At 44.2% G+C, this 15436-nt stretch overlaps 1 protein-coding gene across 1 annotated transcript; it reads right to left on the bottom strand.

Annotated features, from left to right (window-relative positions):
• Positions 1–1683: 1683 nt before the first annotated feature.
• Positions 1684–15172, bottom strand: LOC126543741 (acetylcholinesterase-like). The gene is made up of 4 exons (XM_050190847.3): positions 15066–15172; positions 7366–7649; positions 3885–5080; positions 1684–2182 (listed from the first exon to the last, which is right to left on the bottom strand). Exons 2-4 carry the CDS (start codon positions 7621–7623, stop codon positions 2035–2037), a joined length of 1602 nt encoding a protein of 533 aa, XP_050046804.2. The 5' UTR covers positions 7624–7649; positions 15066–15172; the 3' UTR covers positions 1684–2034.
• Between the last annotated feature and the right edge of the window lie 264 nt (positions 15173–15436).

Genomic DNA, 15436 nt, shown 5'->3' on the forward strand with positions numbered 1-15436 from the left:
TCCTATCGGGTGCGTAAAGCTAGATTTGCACAGCTAGTTGAATCGCCCAGTCAGCCTGCAGCCGCATAAGTGAGCTGCGTTATACCATGGGGCATCAGCGTCTTCATTTTGCGCGATGTGATTCGGGGCCGCTGAGCCACGTGACATGTGCCTGCGAGCTGAATCAGCAATCCATCCCATGATGTGAATCCAGTTTAGGAGACACAACCCAAGAACGTGAATTGAATGGCTCATTCTTAATAAAAAGATGGCTTTTAAGGGACTCTAAAGAGGAACGGTAAGTTAGTTTGAACTTTAATGTATACTATAAAGTTTTTTTCGTTAATTTTGCAATTATAGGTTGAATATCACAACGGAAAATGAACATGAAAGCTCAATGTGTTGAATTTCACCACGTGACTCAAGCACGTGTACATTTATTCTGGGATTTTACTTGCCAAACCACGATTTTATTATGAGGCGCGGCGTAGTGGGAGACTGCGGATTTATTTTGAGCACCAAGGGATCCTAAATACACTGGAGAAGGACGTTTTTGCATTTCGTCCCCGTAGAAATGCGGCCACCGTGGCCGGAATTTGATCCCACGAGCTCGTGGTTATCACTGTAAGAATGTTTACACACCTACCGTGTTTTATTGTGGAATCGGTAACGCCCCTACTGTTAGGGTCATAAAGGATAGTAGAGGCCAACAACGGAGCTCTAACTAGACGCGCGATGACAAACGACGTAGTTGAAAACTATGTAGTCATTCTGACAGCCTTTGGCGCACAGAAATATTCGATAAAATAATTTCATAGGTAGAGAGACATGAAACACTTATGTCAGATATTTTTGCGCGCCCAAGGCTGTCAGAATGATTATACAGTTTTCAACTACGACTTCTGTCATCGCACGTTTAGTCAGAGCTCCGTGGTTGTCTTCTATCAATTTTTTCTAAGGGCCCCACAGTAAAGGTGTTACCAGTACGACATGAAAACACCCTTAAGGGTGTCATCATCTTACAGTGTAGCCGCGTAACACCAGCCAACGCGATTGGTTGTACGTCAATCGGATATCACTGATTTCAAAGAGTACTTTACTATAAGGACCGGGTCGGCGCAGTGAATGTTCCAGAAACTTGTAATGTTCAGTCCTTGGCTCCTTTAAAACGCAATGCATGCGTTGCTTATGCGGCGAATTGTATAGTCAGAAGAGCTTTGCGTGGCAATAAAGCAGTTGCAGTCAGCGCTTTGTGATGTTTACTCTGTTTGTCACTTTTTTATTCGCTGTGATTCAATCGACATGTATAACAAACTACCCCACCAATTCGTCCGGAGATAATAGCGGACGAAGAATAACTTCAAGTGATGCGCTTGTGTCAATGCTCTATCTCGGTTCCCCTATGTGTCGTGCCATCCTTCGTCTGTCTTATATGGCATACTTCTTTGCAGGCTTGAAGCTTTTCTAAACGAATCTTATCGCCATGAACGGTGCTTTAGGTTTTTCATAACCACATACAGCCAATACGCGTAGTAGAGGCATGCTGTAGTCTCTTAAATTATTATTCTGCTCTCATATTGGACAATATACGCAAGTTGATGGGGTCACAATTTTTCAAGCGAATAATTAAACTTTCGATAATTTCCGCTTTGAATAGCCCAGCCACATTAACCTTTTTAGGGGAGTGAGTGACAAACTTATTGATTCAAATGCTGAAAATATGCAACTTTATTGAACTTCTCATAGTAGAGAAACTTGAGCGAGTTAGAGAAAGTTCACATTTTACAAGCAGTAGTGCTTACGGACGACTGCAGGCTCACAAAAAACAGAGAGCCCCTACAAAGCCGCTGATCCTTTTTGCTTCATCCTCACAGACGAGGGCAAAGCAAAAAGGATCAGTGCCTTTGTTAAGATCCTCTGATTGTTATCAGCCACCTATCCTCGGTTAGCGCTACCGCTTGTCAAATGTGTAGTTTTTAGTATGAAAGAAAAAATCCAATATTTTGCAACAGCAGGCATAATATTTCGAAGGCATTGTAAATTACAAAATCTCTTTTACATTTTCCAGAATGCCTTCCAGATGTCGCATTTCTTCATGTGAATGCCGTAGACATCTGTTATGTTGTCACCAGCGATGTAAACTGAGACCCGGTTGTCATAAGTGTACTTCGGCCACTGGCGCCCTGCTGGAAGCTGAGGGACCCTGAGGACAAGAGAAAAGGTACCGTTGACAGCGTTGCATGATGTTTGCATCTTACTTGTAAAAGAAGGGCTAAAACATATTCCAAATGAAGATGAAAACCGATGCTTTTGCATCACGCGATGAGCATTTTTGGTTGCCTTGACAGAACCGACTGCGTAAGACTGATTACAGTATGCTAGCTGTACGCAAGGCAGTGGTGCTGCAGTGCAAAAAAGTAAACTTTTTTAGCTGCAGGTCGTCAGACCCAGTGACATAATATTCAGTGTACGGAAAAACTTTCTGGTACATTACAGCGCAACATATCCCAGAAGAGGACAAAGCAGCAACTAGAAAAATATACAATAAGAGTAAAATAATTCTAAGAAGCATTGGGTCCTATTTTTGATGTGTATGAATATTTAATCATGAATCAAGTTCACCCAGTATGAGAACATAGTTTCTCAATCAAAAAGTCAACCTATGTCTTAGGTTAGTTTGCAGGTATAATGTGGATACTGCGTTTTTTATTTGGATTATTTTTCTCCTGAGGCGTTAACGTTTGTTCGGACACGACCCTCCTACCTACGACCCATGCTTAGTTATGAAAGCTAGTAGAAGAACAAATTGAAACTACAAAATCTTGAAAGCCCACTTTAATGTCTGCCATTCATTCAGTTGAGTTCATTTTTATATAATATTTAGGAACGTGTCGCTCCAAAGAAATCATGTAATTGTTCGCATTGCATGCGACGTTAAAATCAGAAAGGTAACCCTCTTCTGCGACAACTAAACAATACTTTGGCAATCTCGTTATATAAAACAGAGCAACAAAGCGCCATCCAAAATTATATTGTCAAAATAAAAAAATCGGTGTTCACAGAGTGCTACGAATATGACGGAGGGAAGCAGAAATGAAGAAATTTGTATTTTACACTCGCCAGCAGGAAATAGGAGACCAGGGCATTCGCTAACTCTTAAAATTTATAATAAAACAGCTCTGCAATGCCAGGTGGCCTCAATACGTAGCTTTGATCGAACGACCGCGAGTAGATGTGCCAGTTGATTACAGGCGGCATGACCAGGCTAAGAAGAAAAATAATTGACAGGATTTGTCTTCAAACTTTTGCTGGATAGTGTACATTGTGCAACTTCGTGTTGTTATACACTTGCAAAACGCACCACGCTTCATACCTTGAACAGCATTATCTCGTGTATCCCTTCTTTCGTTCTTGACATGAGTGTGGTCCTTCAATGAGCGAACTTTTCATAGGGAAATGTGGCTGTGCTAATGACAAGATGCTCTCTTTGTATCTGCCTTTTTTTCTTATTTGAGATACTAATGTTTGCGAAATAGTTTTTTGAGTTGAGCGTGCGGTAACTACTAATGAAACATAGTGCAGATATACCGTCGACAAAATGAAAGCACACCACGACTTTCCTTTGCTGTTTCCATGAACGTATGCAAATTACCTTTTGATACCAATATAACATTCTATATTTGAGACGACTTACCGCTACCTAGTGCACTTCCTCTAAATTCGAGAACTTTTGCAAGCCCATGGAATATTCGACGCACTTGTAATATCTAGCATATGGTTGTGGCTGCTGCGTATAGTCACCACTCATCACTCACATAAGAACGAATGTGAATAGCTCCAGAAAGGTTTCTTTAGCGAGGAGGTGTTCACAGCACAGAACATTTAGCCGTTGCCCGTTCACTTACCCAGTGGTAGCGAAGGTTGACAAAGCTGTCATATCCACTCGAGACACGTGGGCATCTTGGGCCGTATAACTCTGTTGGTCAACAAGTGGCTCACCAAACATGTAGCTGACATCATAACTATGGGGTGTCCCCATCCACGAAGGAAGCGCCTTCTTACGAGACAGATGACCAAACACGTAGGTGTACACAGACTCGCTTCTGTTCGAGTAATCCTCAGCTGTGAAGTGCATGGGGCACACGAATACAGAGTCGGATAAGTAGTCTGCGTACGCTCGCCTCAGCGCCACATTGTCAGGTGCCTCAGCTTTGTACACGTCCAACGGTTCGGAGAAGTCCGTCCTGAGCCAAGGGAAGACAGCAGTTCGAAGCAAGCGCTCCAATCGTTTTCGGTTGAGGCGGCTAATATCGTTCGGAAGCGATCGCAGGGCTGTTGCCCCCTCATCAGCAGTGACTCCGATCAATAGGTCGACTGCATTGAAAAATCCCTGTTTCGCTGCGGCGCTGGGATCCACTGGAAGGAAGTTATTGGGGAACGTAGGTAGGAAAGGAAAAAACTTGCGCTTGAATACGTAATTTGTGGCTCGTATGAGTTCAAAAGCATTTTTCGAGCGGAGGCACTCAACAACAGATTCGGGGTCAGTGGTCAAGTTCTTGTGGTGGTCAGCGCAGCCCACTGCTGCAGCGACAGCGTTTCCCTTGCTTATGCTGTCATTCGCCGTCTCAGTAAAGTCGCGGCCATGAAGAGTCCCGCTCATTAGACATGCTCTAATGAAGAGACCTTTGCTAATCGGCGAGATTACGTGCCCGTGGACACTCATACCACCAGCACTGTCACCGAAGATGGTGACTTTCGAAGCATCACCACCGTATTCGTCAATATTCTCCCTGATCCACTTGAGGGCAATGTTTTGATCTAGGAGACCGACGTTGCCCGGTGCCTCAGTCGTCTGCGTGTCTAAGAAGCCCAAGAAGCCGAGTCTATAGTTGAAGCTGACGACGACAAGACCTGTGCTTGCCGCTAGAACAGCACCATTGCTTGCATCCTGGCCGGATGAACCATGCGTGAAGCCGCCACCGTGGATCCAAGCGAGTACTGGAACGACGCTTTGGGAACGATTTGGGGGGCTCCATATATTGAGGTGCAGACAGTCTTCCGTGAGCGTGATGTTAGCAAAGGCTTTGGGATTAGAGATGACCTGCATATGTTTCAACGACAAAATTAGAACAAGTTATCAATTAGATGCTAACGAAGTACTATTGATACGACAAGTGGCACTTCTGACGCCTGAAGATGAAGGTTTAGCTGCGGGTCTCCTATCGACATACAAAGGAACGGAAAAATATTTTTTTACAACCACTGCAACGGCTTGTTGAGGTTTGCTTCATTAAAAAAAAAGGTAAATTCTAGTGACTATAGAAAGCGGGCCTGTATTCATAAAAAGCCCTTGCAATAGCATGTTTCGCAAGAGAAAATTGTAGCCAATCCTCATATTGAATATGTCAGTAACGGTGGCAGCCGGCAAGCGGCAAAACGTACCTACGAAATACCAGTTATGTGAATTAGCCGCCACATCTTTATCTATAAGGTCAATCATTTTACACATAACAAAATATTCAAAAATTTTAACAAGACTGTCAAGGTTACAACCCGGTACGTCAGCCGTGAAAAAATAACGATAAGATAAATCTGTAAACTACACGTATTATTACATGTAACACGGACATATTGGCGTAATTTACATTGCGGAGAAATGTACAAGTAATGTGTGAGTGTGCCTTTGCAAAACTGTGGCGAACATTCTACCCAATCAAAACTATGTTATCATATATAAACGTTCTCCATTTTATATGCTATAGCGGATGCCGTTTACACAACAGCGTTATCTGTTCTTGGTGAAGCTTTACCGATTTCTAAAGATGGTGTTTCTAGTTTTTTTTTTCTAACATACCGGTATTCGGCAATTCCAGTAAGAAAAGAACAGGTAGGCTTCATCGAAGACGCAGCCGCAGTGAGGTAGGTGAAACCTCTCGTGCGTTCTGCAGGCGGTGTATGGACACTATCGGTGTGTAGCCGAGCAAACGGGAGATTTTATAAACATTTCGCTCATCTGTAGGTCTTACAACTGCTGATCAACATCACTTTGAGTTTTACCAATTGTACCTACAATGGCACGGTGAGCTCTCTCAAACACAACCGCTCTTGCATGGAGGGATACTGCAAGCTACGCCTTCCTGAAAATCACACGTGGCGCTAAATGTAGTCCTGAGTGCTCCATGCGCGGCAAAACACCGCCGCCAACTGCACACGCGGCTGTTTCGTGACGAAGTAATGGCTTTTGTTGCGATAGCAATTATATGGATGATCCAGGCGCATTTCTGCTGTCACCGTAGGCGCCGCAACGGTCCTACGGCGATAAAACCATGTCCGCGCGCGGTATGCTGTATGTGCGAGAGAAAGCGTGAGAGGGTGTGCCGGCGATTCCGGCTCCATTGCGCGCCTGCACCGCGGCCGACTTCTGCAAGACTTCCACCGCCTGGTGCTCCCATGTTCACGACAGGAAGATATCCTCTTCCCCTGTCGTAATCAGCTACCGGCCTTCTTAAGTGTCGTCGAGTACCTCGACTCGTCGGGGCTCTCGGCGAGACTGTAGGAAATTTCTACAAAGACGGATGGCCTAACGGCTTCTCTTCTCTTCTCTCTCTGCGCGCACGCAAGGGAAGGAAGCGGGGAGGAAGCGCGTCGTCTTCGGTCGCCTGCGAGGCTCCGCGGGGGGGGGGGGGGGGATAGGGGGCGTAGGTAGGGGGCTTAACAGGGCGCATTCTACTCCCGGTGGCATGGTGGCCACGCGCGCTCGCTCGGCCCACCGTATCTTGATAGGCAACTGCGAAGGGGACACAGTCCGACGCGCGTTGTGTTTCCGCGGCTTAGTTCGCGTTCATGCCGACACACAGCACGAAAGTCATTTCGCTCGCTACTGCTACTGCGCTTCCTCACTGCAATGTTTTCACATCGAGTTACCGCAGCCATCAAGTGAGATGTGTTCGCGTTTGTTTGTGCACGCGTGGCACCGTGATCGTTAATTTAGTTAGTATATCTATGTTGGCTTAAAAGAGGTTGATTCAAAAGCAGCACATACTGAGTTTCACATACCAATGGGAGTGGCTCAAATTTTAAACGCCAGAACTTTCGTGATCGGCCCACATTTTTAGGCCGAATGATTGTCCGTGTCTGCCTAAGAAAATGACGGGATAATTGCCAGATTGATATTACTGAAAACTGAGTTCTACTCGCCGCGAATCCTTCGCATTTCAATTAAATTTGCAGTCAATTTTATTTGACAACACATTGAAAAGTAGCATTCATGTATAATGCATTATCTCAGGTTTCCCTCACGCGTGTCAAATTGGGCACAGCCGTTATTCGTGTGTTTACAGCTTCAGCAAGGAAGCCGCGCAAGATATTTTTTTAGCAAATTCGTACCTGAGGACACGCGGTCCTTTTGTTCCTGGCATCGAGTGTACCCTTCCAAGGTCCACCTGGTTGTGGCGGCTTGAAACGCAACGCACCTAAGGGTGGCTGTGCGTACGGTATCCCGCGGAACTCGTCCACTACATGACCTAGCACTTCAAGCCTGTTGCCTTTGATTCGGCCGAGCCGTGTGTCTTTTACGATATCAGCGGCGAAGCAACACGACACAGTGGCCAAGAGCAGTAGCGTAGGCGCCGCTGTTCTGACCATCCTTCCGGCAGCCTTGGTGAAGAAATCTGCAATAAACAATGAAAGTGCGGGGGTATTGTAAAGTTCCCTAGGATGTAGGTTTGTTTAATCAAGTACAACGAATCGGAGTTATACTGTTGCATAGGCAGGAAGCGGCGGGTACTGGCACAAGATGCCAAACAAGATAAGCACAAGGCGCCAAACGCTTTTATTCGAGACGTAATGGGAATATATATTCAGAAGACCCAATAAAAAAGGCAGCTAAGCATTTTAGCTGCGCTGAAAAAAGGGAGAACTATCCTACACATCTAGCCCAAACGAACGAGCGTAGATATCCGGGCAACAGCGAATACTTCAAATTTACGAGATTCTTGACACACGCCTTGCTAAGCCTATTGTCACTACTTATCGGAGCTGCGTAAGGAGCGTCCATGAAACTAATTAATATATTTTTGTCACTGCGGTCTATGGAAATATCAGGCAGTGCTTAGTAGTTAATAGAAATCATATGCCCACAATATTACTCAAGCTGACCTGAAGTGTGCTGTATCTAATAAAAAAATTTCTATGATATTGTTTGTTTTCACAATGTAGTTTCAACACTACGCATCAAGCGCAACGCGACAATTGGCGCACGTCAGATCACCACGGCCTTTCCTATATAACATATCACACCTGACACGGAGGCCTTCTTTAGCACCGTGACCCTAGTGTAGCACCCTAGAAGAGGAAAGCGCTTGAATCGGCGAAAGCCGCATCAGGGAAGGGAAAGACACGTGTTAGGCCGATCATTTGAGGGCAGGAATTTAGGAAGGAGAGGCTGCTACCTCGGCACGAGCTGCTTTTTGCAGGCGCTGATAGTTCAAGGTCAAGCGACCTGCTGAGTTGTGAAGGCATGGCACAGCCTAATGTTTAAAATAGTTGCAGTGCGCAACATTCAATTGCGAAACATTCCTGTGGAACTTCATGCTTTCTTCGTGTTTCCTTCGTGTCACATGTCTTTGACTGGTAAGTTAATGTTTAATGTTGTACTAGCGATAGAACTACAGACCTAACGCCTCGTAATATCTGGTACTTTGCTGGATATCTGAACGCTTTATCCAGCGGGCGAAACTGTGAATTCATTTTGCCACCCAACACGAGCGTTCCTCTCTCAATTGCTCCGAGTTAGGTATATTTTTGCACGCGAAAACCTTCTGTGGGTGAATATTTTCTCTTCTAAAGCCTTGTCTACAGTTAAAGCGCGACTCACTGTGCTCGCACATTTTTGTAAGTTGGCTCGCAGTTGCGTATTGTGCAGATTCGTATGGTAACTACGAATTTAAGGGGCGAAGTTTCTGTTCTGATCACGTGTATATAGCGTAAGATGCCGTCAATGCAAAAAAGCATGTGCAGGAAAAATTCTTGCTCGTAGAGACACGTGTTCAATACGACATTAAAATAGCTCATCTATCTTATTAGGAATGTGGTAGATGATAGGAAAGATTACAATTAGAAATTTCTGAACCATAATTTCATTGCATTGCTATAATACACGCCAGAAATGTGTTACAGATATGTACCAGCGTCCTCCAAAGAACTAAAGCATTATTACACCAGAAGAGCAAAATAAGTAATTTTCTTTAATGTCTCTGATAAGGTCGACAGGAAAAAGTTTTCATAAGCGTTCATAAGACCGCCCAGCACGCCACACCGGCATCAGAGGCGCTTCAACGCTCGCTTTAATTTGAACGAATTTAATGTTCAATTTGTTTGGCTGTTTTTCTACCGAGATTGCAAGCTTTACCGCCAATGTGTTATTTAGAGGATTTGAACAAGAAAAAGCAGCCGTTCTAGTCGCCAGTCATCATCTATATTTGGTTCATTTCCTCGTGACCAAAAAGTGTGAAGGGTATGTATTCAGTTTTAACCAAGTTTAATTTAATATTCCTGCAAATATGTCTGGCACAGAGGCGTCGCTGCCCTTCTTTACACGACAAATGTACCAGAAACATTTGTACCCTGCTCTTCCCTTGCCCACTTGTGTTAGTTTCAACAATATGTGATTGCGAACATGTCAAACGTTTGATGTTAGCAGGCGACATTGAGTCAAACCTCTCGCCCTGGACCAACCCAGGCTGATCGAAATACTGGTGTGCTTGCTGCTATTACTGCATTGTCTGAAAAATTGGATGCACCTCACACTTAGTTTGGGGATACTTTAGCAACCTTTAGCCAGCTTTAGGCAACTAGAGAAGAAAGTCTGCGACCTTACAACCAGGCTTGCTACTGTCGAATCTCTGGTACAGTAGTTGGACAGGGAACATGTTCTGGGACTCAACGATGCCATATCCGAAGCTGTTCATTCTGAGTCAGTTGCAATACATTCCCCGCTAGACAATCTTGAGGTCCGCTCCCCTCCGGATTACCTAATTACTTAATGTATCCCGCATACGAGCTCTGGAAGTTGGACAGAGCCTGAAAAACATGTTCACAAATATCTTTCAGACAAACTGGATCTATTTTCCCTGACGAAGGTATTCACGGTGCTCACAGAGTGGGCTCATACGTATAAGAAAAATGTCGACCCATTATAGTCAAATTCGGCTCCTCCAAAATAAGCGACAAGATTATATGGCAGCGCACAAAGCTAAAGAATTGTAACATGTCTAGAAACACTTGGTTTGATCAGAATTCTAAGAGCTCTGACTTATATCATATTGATCCATTTATTGAATTCAAATTTTCATTGTCATTACATAGAACTATGGAAACGCTTATTCATCGATTAAGGCTAGGCACTGCCTACACAAAGCATTTCTTACACAGAATTGGCCGAGCGGAAACCCCCGAATGTGACTGTGGATTTCTAGATGAAGATATATATCACCTCCTTCTAGATTGCCCACATCACGACACACCAAGATGTCGACTTAAATCAGCGCTAAGCAAATTAGACCGCAGACCTTTCAGTCTAAGGAAACTTTTGGGCCCTTGGCCAACAACGGCCTTGCAGAAGAGCGCTTTAAAAGCACTAAAGACTTTTCTTGAGGACAGCGGCATCGCTGGACGTTACTAGTGCTTTCATTGTTCTGTTCATTTCAATGTCACTCTATATATGGATCTGTTTGGGAATTATGTAATGTTGACTGTTCTCTTGTAACTGTATGTGCTAATATATTTACACGATGTATATACCACCCGCTGACTAGACAATGTGTTATTAGACGACAGTGTCGTTTGTGCTTTTGAGACTTTCGACTTCATAAGTGTGGAGACATTTGCCATGTATATTGTATGTACCCGCTGACCGGCTGACTAGAAAATGTGTTATTAGGCGACAGTACCGTTTGCACTTTTGAGACTTTCGACTACATGAGTGTGGAGACAATTTTTTTTTTTTTTTCGTGTGGAAACGTTGCGTCCTGGTGCTTGTGTGAAAAGATTATTTGATATGTAACCATGAACCCTGAATGATGTATGACGGAACCACCCAAGAGATAAGGAGTAGCCGGCGCCTTAAATTGCGCGCCAACATCTCCTTATATCATATCAATAAAAAAAAAAAAAAAAAAATTGTAAAGTATCATTTAGCGAAGACTTTTCTTGCGCCACGCGCCACTCCCGTAAAAAGTTGGCTGGATTCGGTAAGGCTTCAGGAGAGAAGTATATCTTGCCGTCAAACTGAATGTACATCGAGAAAAAGTGCTACGTCAATTGTTCTACCACAGATCGCGTTTGTGAATTAGGTTTTGCCGACAGTTGCCCCAGAGAGAGTAGAGACGTATCTGCTGTTTTGGCTTCTACGAATAATGTCACGAATGTTTCATTCACCGCTAGCAGGGATTTGGTATGGCTACCTGCTCGCCCGGTGGCTAATTCCTTTTTTTTTCAATGTGCGCAGCGTACGTAACAAACGTGATGATGTCTTTAGCTATAGTTCAGCTGACAGCTGTCGAGTTCAGCTGACATTTTCATTTTGACTGAATCTTGGTTCTCGTGGGATTTTAGAGATTACGGAATGTTTGATTGTGAAAGTGTTTTCAACTGTTTTCCCTGTGACCGTATCTCGCGTACTGGTGGCGGGGTGCTGATTACCGTACGTGATGGCTTGAGTCGTGTTTTAGATATTGCTACACATTTGCGAATTGCGTGTACACGCGTCACTTTCAGATATCGTGATCTTATTTTTTTGTGTGTTCTATCGCTCACCTAGTTGGCCCGTGTCGCCTAGTTCCGATTTACACGACACATTAAATGAGTTAATTCACTGGTTCCATTCAAGTCCACTCTTCCTTCTTGGCGTTTTTAATTACCCAGCAATACTGGCATGACTCTCCTACCTTACCTGACTGCTCATCTGAGTGCTCTCTCTTCAATAAGCTTCGCCTGGATTTTAATTTTAAACAACTTGTTCTTCAGCATACGCGATCTACACAACATTCTGCTAAAATTCTTGACCTCCTTTTCAATACTACACCCCAGCTTCTCTCCTGCTTAAGATAGTTGCCTGGTTTAAGTGAAGATTGATTTGTTTCGAAGTGCACACTTCTGTACCGGCCACCAAAACGCCAAAAGTTATCCGACACTATAAACACGACTACTTTGAGTCTACAAACCCGAGACTAATAGATTTTACCGCTCACTTCAGTCCAAGTTTCCACATTTGCAATGTTGATGAACATTCTACCGTAATCAATGAAAAAGTCGACCTTTTAATTAATCAATCCATCCTCTAGAAACGCTCTCTTGTTGACGCGCGCCTACTGCGCCTGCTGAACAAACACAAAATACTATTAAGGGGGGCCGAGGCAACAAAAACGGACGAACGCCGCCGCCCACACGAAGTATAAAACAAATTTCGTCAAAAGCAAAAAGAGATTTCTATCAACACGCACTCCTGTCCCGTCTTAGAGATAACCCGAGGAAATTTTCGAATGTGGTCGGTGGAAATAAGCAGAATACAGTAGGTTTCTATGCTGATAACAACGCTCCAATACACCAGAGTGACTGCTGCAAAGTATTTTATGAATTTTTTGTTTCGTGTTTTTCCTCTACCTTGCCGATTGCACCCCGTCATCTATCTACATCTGACTTCCTATCCATGGGTCCAATAATCATTGTTTCCATTGGTGTGACATGCTTAATTGAAAGGGAGAAGATTTCATCTAGTTCACGTTAGAGCTGTGCACGGGCTCAGGCCGGCCGGAAAGCCCGGACCCGGCGCAGCCCGCGGGGCCGGGCTCGGGCCATTTGGAGATTCTCTTACTCGGGCTTTCTATGTCTCGGACGGATCGGTCGGGCTCCCCCATCTCGACTGCGTACCTTATGCGAAAGTATGCTAATCGTCTCGCATGTAGGTACAGCAGGAAGTGCAATGTATTTATTCATCAAAAATGGAATCTGCAGGGACGGGAGAAAACTACAAACGCTAACACAAGGCAAACGAAAGCTAGCCGAGGCGCGTAAGACAGCTTCTCGCGTCGATACCACGGGAGTACTCGTGTACTCTGCAAGAACAACCTCCCAGAAAAAAGCCATGCATAGATTTCTTCAGCGAGTGGAGCGACGTAGCCAGCAACCAGACTGCTGAACAAGATGAGCTGACCGATTACTTGGCCGCAGAATCGACACCGTGCTTGGAATCTGAACTAGTGCAGTTTCGGAAAAGCAAGGAAGCCACGTACCCAAAACTTGCTCTTCTTGCTAAGAGGCTATTAGCCATTCCGGCCACCAGTTCAAGCAGTGAACAAAACTTCAGCGCTGCCGGATTCATAATGCAGGAGCACCGCACTTGCCTTAACCCTTCATCAATGGACCACTTGTCGTTTTTGCACAATAGCCTAGAATAACAATTCTGTGCGCGCGCTGCATCTGTATATATTCACGATTTTGTCATATGGAATGCAAGAGTTCAAAATTATAAGGTCATTTAAATAAACTCATTTTCCTCATATTGTTTCTTTTTGTGTCGGCGTCGCCTTATTGCAGGTCGGGTCGCGCCCGGGCTGGGCCGTAACCCGGCCTAAGGCCGAGCCGGGCTGGGCCGAGCGAACTCAGGCTTCTTTAGCGTTAGGCCGGACCGGGCTGCCTGTGGTAGTGTAGGGCCCGGGCCGGGTGCGGGCTCAGAATTGCGGCCTGTGCACAGCTCTAGTTCAGGTATCGACGGCATAACAATGAAGTTCTTAAAAAGTACATCTACCTGCTTATCATTGATTCTTCGTGAAATATTTGAACAGCCATTGCAGAGTTTTTCTATTCCTTATGATCGGAAGGCGGGGAGGTGGTTACATTAGATAAATCAGCTTGTACTGGTTCAATACTTAGCTATCGACCCATTTCACTAACCAGTGTTCCCTGTGCCTTTCTTCAGCACATATTTCATTCTCATTTTGTTAGCTTCCTCGAATTCAACAACTTTTTTAAATCATGTCAACGTGGCTTTCTTTTTCGTGCGAAACAACTCCTATCTTTCACTAATGATTTATTTCGCGTTATGGATGCTAACTGTGTGGACTGCATTTTCTTTGATTTTGCTAAGGCGTTTGACATTATTTTTTATGATCTACTATAAATTAAGCTCGGTGCTATCAATGTGGACGATCAGGTATTAGGATGGATTAAATGTTTTCTTTCCAACCGTAGCCAATATGTCTCAGGTAATGATTTCGACTCACCTTTTGTTTCCGTGCCCTTTGGAGTACTTCCAAGTTCTGTGTAAGATCTTCTCTTCTAACTAATTTACATTAATATTCTTCCTATCAACGTTATCTCCCATATAATACATTTCGCAGATAACTTTGTGCAATATCGTTTAATTTCTAATGCCTGTGATGAAGAATGTTTGCAATCCGACTGGAATGCAATTTCTTCATGATGCAGCGACCGGCTCATGACACTTAGCACCACCAAAGGCAAACACCTCCATATTTCTAACAGCCCTCATGATACCACCCCTCGCTATCTTCTGAATAACACTCTGTTATCACCTGCCTCACCATACACATATCTGGGTGTTCACATAACAGACAATCTGTTCTGGAAAATGCATGTGAACTACATATCTAACCAGGCGAACCGCACGCTCGGATTCTTATGGTCCCGAAAAGCAAACATATCTGGAACGAAATCAGCCCTTGGTCTTCCGGTTCCTTCTCTGCGCCGTAAATACTTTAGTTCATAGAATTTATTATACTAACCCTATACTCAAGATAAGTTACTCCTTCTCCGTCTTCTACATCTTCACGAACTGACCAAAACTGCAAGGCAGGCATACCTCATTGCCGAACAAGCATTAGAATGCATTCATTCTTCGAACTAGAAGTGACAACGCGCACTTCCCTGCCTTCGTCGTTGCCATCGCCAATGTAAAAAATTTAGGGAATCGCGGCCGATTTTGCATGCCCCTCCTCTTTGTAATGCCTATAGCCCTGGGAGTGTTCAAAATAAATAAATAAATAAATAAATAAATAAATTTCACTTACATTCACCGCGATTGAAGACTGAAGAAGGTGCAACTTGCGAAGTGACTCAAAAGGACTCAATCTAAAGAGTGACGGGATAATAGAGGCGTAGCTTCTTTGTGCCACTCATGGAGCACTCATCGAGTTAGATTACCGCTTGTCCTTCCGATTGCAGTAGGGCTTATCCGATTAGCAAAAAACACTCTGTTCTAGTGCAGTCATTGCTGCTTCACCCTATTGTTTCGGATGACAGCGATAAGAGTGGAGTTTTGCTATCACGTACGTTGAGGAGTCAGTGATGACGTGGGAATGTCTGCCCTGAGATATCTAGCGGATTTTTCTCTGTAGATTTTTCTGACACGAACCTGCCACGGCGTATAATAATTTCTCTA

This window comes from Dermacentor andersoni, chromosome 10 (genome assembly GCF_023375885.2).
Source record: "Dermacentor andersoni chromosome 10, qqDerAnde1_hic_scaffold, whole genome shotgun sequence".
Lineage (NCBI taxonomy): Eukaryota > Metazoa > Arthropoda > Arachnida > Ixodida > Ixodidae > Dermacentor > Dermacentor andersoni.

Coding starts and splice junctions, on each gene's coding strand:
- LOC126543741 (XM_050190847.3), bottom strand. CDS start 7,623: ATGGTCAGAACAGCGGCGCCTACGCTACTGCTCTTGGCCACTGTGTCG. Junction 5,081..7,365: donor AAAGGACCGCGTGTCCTCAG/GTACGAATTTGC, acceptor AAACATATGCAG/GTCATCTCTAATCCCAAAGC. Junction 2,183..3,884: donor TCAACCTTCGCTACCACTGG/GTAAGTGAACGG, acceptor TCTTGTCCTCAG/GGTCCCTCAGCTTCCAGCAG.